Source organism: Suncus etruscus, chromosome 6 (assembly GCF_024139225.1).
Source record: "Suncus etruscus isolate mSunEtr1 chromosome 6, mSunEtr1.pri.cur, whole genome shotgun sequence".
Taxonomy (NCBI): domain Eukaryota; kingdom Metazoa; phylum Chordata; class Mammalia; order Eulipotyphla; family Soricidae; genus Suncus; species Suncus etruscus.
Window position 1 is genome coordinate 985,715 of NC_064853.1, and position 8,444 is coordinate 994,158.

At 55.8% G+C, this 8,444-nt stretch overlaps 1 protein-coding gene across 1 annotated transcript; it reads left to right on the forward strand.

The window, feature by feature from the left end:
• Window positions 1–6,135: 6,135 nt before the first annotated feature.
• Window positions 6,136–6,955, forward strand: ISG15 (ISG15 ubiquitin like modifier). The gene is made up of 2 exons (XM_049774534.1): window positions 6,136–6,159; window positions 6,445–6,955. Exons 1-2 carry the CDS (start codon window positions 6,157–6,159, stop codon window positions 6,937–6,939), a joined length of 498 nt encoding a protein of 165 aa, XP_049630491.1. The 5' UTR covers window positions 6,136–6,156; the 3' UTR covers window positions 6,940–6,955.
• Window positions 6,956–8,444: the final 1,489 nt, after the last annotated feature.

Genomic DNA, 8,444 nt, shown 5'->3' on the forward strand with positions numbered 1-8,444 from the left:
AGCCTCCTTCATCTCAGGGTGACCTTCCAGCATTTTCCATCTGCAGACTCCGACGCCCCCCTCAGCAAGGGCCAGACTGGCCGGCCAGGGGTCTGATGGCGAGAAGCCGACAGGGCTGCTGTGTGGCCGGGCCCTGGCCCTAGGCTTGCTGACCACCACACTCTCCTCTCCTTTGCATTCGTGGGCCCCAGCCAGTGAGGGAGGGAGCCAGGCAGAGCTGAGTCATGTTGCCAGTCGGCTTCCGTCCCCAGCAGAGACAGAGACAATCTTCTTCAGAGAATAAGGGAGGAGGGGCTCCTTGTCCAGTGAACTTTGCCTGGATGATTCCATGGTCATCGACCATTAGCTCAGAAGCCCTGGAGCGCAGAAGCCACCTCGGTCTCCTGGACTCGCTTCCTGCCCACTGGTCAGGCTCACACTAGAGTCTTTCTCAGCTGCTGCTGTGAACTCAGACCCTGGATCTCACCGTGGACTCAGACTCCGTCCTGCCCTGTCAGAAGCCCCTGGGCAGCCTCGGCCTGGAACCCTCCAGAGCCCCATTCTGAGGAAGAACTTCGGGCTGTAGCCAGAGCCATTAGACACTCAGAAGCCCCCATAATCACGGAGGGATCATTGGTGGCTCCTGGCAGTGCTAGGGGGTCCAGGAGGGTGGAGGGGTTCGATGCACCCTTGGTCCCCCATAATCAGGCCTCCCTGCATGCAGGTGTTCAGTACATCACACAATCTCTAGATACTTAAAATTTTTTTTTTTTTTTTTTTTTTTTTTTTTTTTGGTTTTTGGGCCACACCAGGTGACGCTCAGTGGTTACTCCTGGCTATGCGCTCAGAAGTCGCTCCTGGCTTGGGGGAACATATGGGACCATATGGGACGCCGGGGGATCCAACCGTGATCCGTCCAAGGCTAGCGCAGGCAAGGCAGGCACCTTACCTCTAGCGCCACCGCCCGGCCCCACTTTAAATGTTTTTTGTCTGTTTTTTGGTTTTTGGGCCACACCTGGCATCGCTCAGGGTTACTCCTGGCTATGCGCTTAGAAGTTGCTCCTGGCTCGGGGGACCATATGGGATGCCGGGGGATCGAACCTCGGCCTGTCCTAGGCTAGCACTGGCAAGGCAGACACCTTACCCCTTGTGCCACTGCTCCAGCCCCATATATATATATATATATATATATATATATATATATATATATATATATATATATATATATATTTTTTTTTTTTTTTTTGGTTCTCGGGTCACACCCGGCAGCACTCAGGGGTTCCTCCTGGCTCTACACTCAGAAATCGCTCCTGGCAGGCTCTGGGAACCATATGAAATGCTGGGATTCTAACTGCTGACCTTCTGCATGCAAGGCAAATGCCTTATCTCTGTGCTATCTCTCTGGCCCTGGCCCCATTTACTTTTTTTTTTTTTTTTTTTTTTTTTTTTGGTTTTTGGGCCACACCCTGTGACGCTCAGGGGTTACTCCTGGCTATGCGCTCAGAAGTTGCTCCTGGCTTCTTGGGAGACCATATGGGACACCGGGGGATCGAACCGCGGTCCGTCCTAGGCTAGCGCAGGCAAGGCAGGCACCTTACCTCCAGCGCCACCGCCCGGCCCCCCCATTTACTTTTAATGGTTTTTTTTCACCAGAGTTTAAGAAATATGATGGTGGGCCTGGAGAGATAGCACAGCGGCGTTTGCCTTGCAAGCAGCGGATCCAGGAACTAAGTGGTTGGTTCGAAACCCGGTGTCCCATATGGTCCCCAGTGCCTGCCAGGAGCTATTTCTGAGCAGACAGCCAGGAGTAACCCCTGAGCACCGCCGGGTGTGGCCCCCAAAAAAATCTTAAAAAAAAAAAAAAACTGGGGCCCGGAGAGATAGCACAGTGCTGTTTGCCTTGCAAGCAGCCGATCCAGGACCAAAGGTGGTTGGTTCGAATCCCGGTGTCCCATATGGTCCCCCGTGCCTGCCAGGAGCTATTTCTGAGCAGACAGCCAGGAGTAAACCCTGAGCACCGCTGGGTGTGACCCAAAAACCAAAAAAAAAAAAAACTGGGGGCCGGGCGGTGGCGCTGGAGATAAGGTGCCTGCCTTGCCTGCGCTAGCCTAGGACGGGCCGCGGTTCGATCCCCCGGCGTCCCATATGGTCCCCCAAGAAGCCAGGAGCAACCCCTGAGCGTCACAGGGTGTGGCCCAAAAACCAAAAAAAAAAAAAAAAAAACTGGAAGAAGACATTTAAACATTTCCAGACATAGCCATGGAATAACATGGTGGTGGGGGCTTACATTCTTTGTTGCAACAAAAGTTTGCGTTCAATAAGTGTGTTTCAATAAACTGTGGGTTAGTACAGTGGGCAAGGCAATCGCTTTGCATACAGCCAACCCAGATTTGATTCCTGGCATCTCCTAGGTCCCCCAAGCCTTCTAGAACTGAACCTGAGTGCAGAGCCAGGAGTAACTCCTGAGCTAGGAGTGACCCCAAACCAAAAAATATTAATAGTAATTAATAAATGTGTTTGTTTCACAATCATAATACATTTATACCAATATGAGTTCAAAACATAAACTTCCTATATCTGTGTGTTAACAACCTTTGGGCCTGTGAGATATTTGGTAGGATGGGAATATCAACCTTCACATTTAAAGACTTTATTTGTTTTTACTCTTCTACTTAATAATTTATTTGCTTTAATGTCATTTCATAATAACATTAATAAGTCATTAGAGTATTTGTTATTATATGATTATATCATTAAATTCATTCTTAATCACATTTTTTTGCTTCATGCTATTTCTTCTGAAATATTTAGCTAACTTATTCCCTGTTAAACTGCTATTTATAGTAGAAAGAATTGGGAACAAAATAAATATTCTACAACTTGCTGACTGGAAAGAGTTCAAAGGGTCAAGTACCAGCTTTTCATGTGAAAGGCCTGGGCTTGATCTCTAATATTACTGCCTGTCCCCTAAGCCAGCCCCTAGATCAAGATATGTTTGGAACAGTCAGTGTGAAAAATTTTTTTTTTTGGGGGGCCACACCCGTTTGATGCTCAGGGGTTACTTCCGGCTAAGTGCTCAGAAATTGCCCCTGGCTTGGGGGGACCATATGGGATGCCGGGGAATCCAACTGCGGTCCTTCCTTGGCTAGTGCCTGTAAGGCAGACACCTTACCTCTAGCACCACCTCACCGGCCCCTGAAAATATTTTTCACACACAGTGCTACCAGCGATGCTAAGAGTATTTATTTATTTATTTTTCCAGATTTAAAAAGTGAATTTACCACATAAATTCAACAGCCTTACGGTATATAATTCCGCATATGTCCCATATATGTCCCACTTTTATGCTAGAGCCAACCATTCCTTCATCCCGAGGGGAAGCTCACAGCGAAAGCAAACCCCTCCCTAGCTGGTCATCTCTTTGCACTTGGTTTCTCTGTGCTCATCTCACTGCCCATGTTCGTGGCTGGGTGGAAGTTGGCGACGCCCTCATAGGCTTGGCCGTGTGTGTTGCCACTTCTGTCTGGTCCTGACACGGGGCCCTCTCTGTGGCTGGTGTGAACTATGCTGCTGGGAACCAGTGTTTATTTCTAGCCCTTGGTTGTTTTTGTTTGGTTTCGGTTTTGGGTCTGAGTCCAGCTCGAGTGAATGGGCCTAGAGCAGAGGCTCAGCCGTGAGGATTCAGAAAACAAGACAGACAGTTGAGAGAAAGCCTGGGGGTCAGGAGACTGACTGCCTGTTGGACAGAGAGTCCCAACTGTCCTTTCCATTGGATATTTCTTTTCTTTTTTTTCTTTTTTTTGCTTTTTGGGTCACACTCGGCGGCACTCAGGGGTTCCTCCTGGCTCTATGCTCAGAGATCACTCCTGGCAGGCTTGGGAGACCATATGGGATGCCGCGATTCAGACCACCATCCTTCCGCATGTAAGGCAAAAATGCCTTGCCTCCATGCTATCTCTCCAGCCCCAATATTTCTTTTCTTTTTTATTGTTTTTTGGGTCACAATCGGCGGCGCTCAGAAGTTACTCCTGGCTCTGCACTCAGAAATCGCTCCTGATTGGCTCAGGGGATCATATAGGGTGCCAGGATTTGAACCACCATTAGTCCTGTGTTGGCTGTGTGCAAGACAAGCGCCATATTTCTTGCTCAGTGATTATCTATCATAGGAAGGGGAGATAACAGATTCTCAGGAGGTACTAACTAAACCTAAGGGGATTAAATCTCCTAAGGAGGGGCCAGCGAGATAGCATGGAGGTAAGGCGTTTGCCTTTCATGCAGAAGGACAGTGGTTCAAATCCTGGCATCCCATATGGTCCCCTGTGCCTGCCAGGGGCGATTTCTGAGCGTAGAGCCAGGAGTAACCCCTGAGTGCTGCCGGGTGTGACCCAAAAGCCAAAAAAAAAAAAAAAAAATCTCCTAAGGAAATGAGGAAGGAGGAGGGTTTTCTTCCTCCTGGGAAGGGAGAAGAAAGGAAACTGAGACCAGGACTCCTGCCCCAGGGCGTTCCCTCCGTAGCTTTGGCATTCTGATAACCTGTTAAGAGCCCTTCAGGTTTACTATCTGTACCTTCTCTCCAGACTCCTTGACCTATAAAGGCTTGGGGTTTTTCAATTATGTAACTTCCCCCTACATTTTTGGTTTGGGGGGAGGTCACAGCCAGCAGTGCTTCTGGGTTACTCCTGGATTTGTCTTCAGGGATCACTCCCAACAGGGAGTGGAACCTTATTGGATGCTGGAGATCGTAGCCAGGTCAGCTGTGTGCAAGGCAAGAGCTCTACCCATTGTACTCTCTCTCTCTCTCTCTCTGGCCCCTCAAGCACTTGCTTTCGGGTCCTAAGAAAATTCTGTTTGACTCTGGAGATGTTGAATGGACTGTCATCCACAGCAGCTGCACTGTCTTTTCTCTCTGGCAATGGCTTACTTCCCGACTTCTCTACCTTCTCTACCCTGCGGCTGCTTTGGGTTCTGGTTTTCCTTCCCCTGCAGAGCCTGTTTGATACCTGGGGGTGCATACTTGGCCTCAGTGCCCACTGGGGAGTGCATGGCTCAGTTGTGGTGCTTCAGTACATCCTGGTGGTATTGTTTGTTGGGGTGGGGGGCACACACTTCTAGTTGTGGTGCTCAGACTCCCCGCTGTGTGTCGGGGTCACACTCTGGGGGTGCTTGAGAGGGCAGGGATCCCAGACAATGGACCAAGAACAGCCCATGGGGGTGACCTGGGTCTTAAACTGGTGGCCTCACATCACAAACTTACACTTTCATGCACAGAACTATTCCCTGGGTCCCAGATACTGCTCTTTTTTATTTATTTGGTTTTGGTTTGGGGGCTACACCCGGCAGTGCTCAGGGGTTCCTCCTGGCTCTATGCTCAGACCATATGGGAGGCCGGGATTGGAACCACCATCCATCCTGGGTCGGCTGCGTGCAAGGCAAATGCCCTACCACTGTGCTATCTCTCTGGCCCTCAGTCAGCTCTTGATATGGGGATTTCCACTTTCCATTCACCAGTTTACAGCAAGAGTAAACTTGAAAAACCTTTCCCAGGTCACTCACAAACAACACAAAAATACTAACAAGCCACACTTGTCAGCGTTGACTTAGGACAGTATTTGTTCAGACTTAAGTAAAGACATGATCTATTTTCTCTAAAAAGGAGCCCTGGGGGGCCGGAGTGGTAGCACAATGGTAGGACGTTTGCCTTACACATGACTGACCCAGGACAGACTGGTTCAGACCCCAGCATCCCATATGGTCCCTGAGCCTGCCAGGAGCGATTACTGAGCACAGAGAGAGCCTGGAATAGCCCCTGATCGCCGCTGGGTGTGACCCCCCCCCAAAAAAAAAGTTCATGTGAGGCTGGATTTTGGGTGCCGGTGAAAGACTGGAAACTGGGCCCTGTGGGTTCTCAGAGGAGCGCCCAGGGGTGGAGCTCCAGGAATCTCTGGACCGGACTTCATCAAGCTTCCTGTTTTGTTTCTGCCTCTGGCCCAGGGGCTTGCTGTGGGAAAAGGAAACTGAAACCGAAGCTGGAAACTGAAGTCCAATTGGCTGCTGGAAAGGCTCAGCTGGGCCCCCTCCCTCTCCGGCCTTAAAAGGGCCAGGTTGGCACCAGAGGGGCCAGGAGCTGGAGGTTGAAGGCTGCCGGTGTGGGCATCCCAGAGACCCAGAGACTAAACCATGGTGAGTGGGCCTGGAGAGGCTCAGAGACCTTCCCGGCCACCTCTGGGATGGGGGTCTCCAGGGCTGGGGGCAACTTCAGCCCATTGTCCAGGTGGTGGTTTGGGGCCGGCCCCAGGGGCATCTGGCAGATGAAGGCGACAGGGAGGCCATATGCTCAGTCGCGCAGAAATTGCGGAACCTGTCTCCAGGGCTGCAGGCAGAGAAGGCCCAGTGTCCTGGGCCCACAGTCTGGGTGCCGTGGCCCCAGGCGAGCCTCCAAGTTGCCCCCATCCCATTCTCCCACAGGAAAAGGTGACGGTGAAGGGGCTGGGCAAGGAGTTCGTCGTGCCCTTGCCCGACACCCTGAAGGAGCTGAAGCGGCTCGTGGCCAGGCAGAGCGGCGTGCCTGCCTTCCAGCAGCGTCTGCTCCTCCACCCCGAAGGCAGACTGCTGCAGGACAGGCCCGACCTGGACAGCCAGGGCCTGTGGCCTGGTGGCGTCGTGGTGCTGGTGGTGGAGCTCTGCGACTCCCCGCTGACCATCCTGGTGAAGAACCACCAGAGCGTCAGCAAGGCCTACGACGTGCTGCTGACGGACACGGTGGCCGAGCTCCAGCGGCAAGTGTCCGAGAAGGAGAAGGTGCATGTCGACCAGTTCTACCTGAACTTCCAGGGGATGCCCATGGAGGACCGAGAGCAGCTGGGAGAGTACGAGCTCACACCCAGCTGCACCGTGGACATGCACCTGCGGATGCGGGGAGGCGCCGGGGCCCTGGCCCGACGCCCCCACCACGGGCAATAAAGTTCTGAGGATGCTTTCTGGTCGGGTTTGGATTTGTGGGGGCAGCTCGGGGTGCTCAGGGGTCGCTCAGCCCGGCTCTGTGTCCAGGGCTCCAGCCTGCGCTCAGGGGTCACTCAGCCCTGGTTCTGTGTCCAGGGCTCCAGCCTGCGCTCAGGGGTCACTCAGCCCTGGTTCTGTGTCCAGGGCTCCAGCCTGCGCTCAGGGGTCACTCAGCCCTGGTTCTGTGTCCAGGGCTCCAGCCTGCGCTCAGGGGTCACTCAGCCCTGGTTCTGTGTCCAGGGCTCCAGCCTGCGCTCAGGGGTCACTCAGCCCTGGTTCTGTGTCCAGGGCTCCAGCCTGCGCTCAGGGGTCACTCAGCCCTGGTTCTGTGCTTACGGATCGGTCACTCCTGGGGGACTCAGGTCACTCAGCCCGGGCCCTATGCTCCGGGGTGGCTCCCAGTGGGGCTCAGGAGACCGCTTGGGGTGTCGACCACACGGGCACTGACCCCACTGGTGGGTGACCTGCCGGGCCAGAGACCCCAGGGCCCCAAGGCTGCCTTCTCCGCCGTCCCCGATGCCGCAGTTGCAGCCCAAGGTCCCTTGCCTTGCCTTGCCTCGCCTTGCCCTGCCTTGCCCTCCCTTCCCTCCCCTTCCTTTCCCTTCCCTCCCTTCCTTCTCGGGGTCTGCCAAGGCTCTTTCCCGACCCGACCCTCGCCCGCGCCTCCCCGTCCTCCTGCGCCCTGGCCGGTGCGAGCGTTCCCGGGTCCCGGGCGGCCCCGCTCCTCCCCGAGCCCCACCGGCGTGTGCGGCCGGGAGGTCGGCGCCTGGCCAGGCCCGCTAGACCGACGGGGCTGCCCCGGGCGGGCGGACGCGGAGGGTGGCGAGGGGGCGTGGCCGCGCTCGGCCGCCAGGGGGCGCGCGGGGCCCGCGGACTCGGAGCCGCCCGGGGCGGCCGGCCCGCACTGCAGGGCCGCGCTCGGGGTCCCGGCGGGCGGCCGGGCCGAGCCGAGCCGAGCCGAGCCGAGCCGAGCCCCTCGGGAGTCGCGTCACGTCCCGGCCGGTCCGCCACGCTTCCGGGGGGGAGGGGAGGGGAGGGATCCCACCGCCCCAGCCCGCCCTGCCTCTGCCTCTGCCTCCGCCTCCGTCTCCGCCGCCCGCAGCAGCGCGCCCCGACTCCCCGCCTCGCGCCGCAGTCCCGGCGCTTTGTTCGGGGCCGGCGCGGGTCGCGGGTCTAGAGGAGGGCTGGAGGGGCGTGGCCTGGCATGAACAAGCACGCCCCTTCGTTAGAAAAACACGCCCTCTTGCCTAGGCCACGCCTCGGTGTGCCTCCCCGGGGAGGCTACGCCTCTTTCCCCGCCCACATCCCGCCGCTTCCGGGAGCCGCGGCCAATCCCGTCTGTGGGCGTGGCTGGTCGCCGGCGGGACACGCCCCTCGTGGGCAAGCCACGCCCTCTTCGCCACGCCCCTCTCCCCGCCCACCGGCCCCACCGCCTCCCGGAGCCCTGGCCCGGCCCGGCCAGTCCC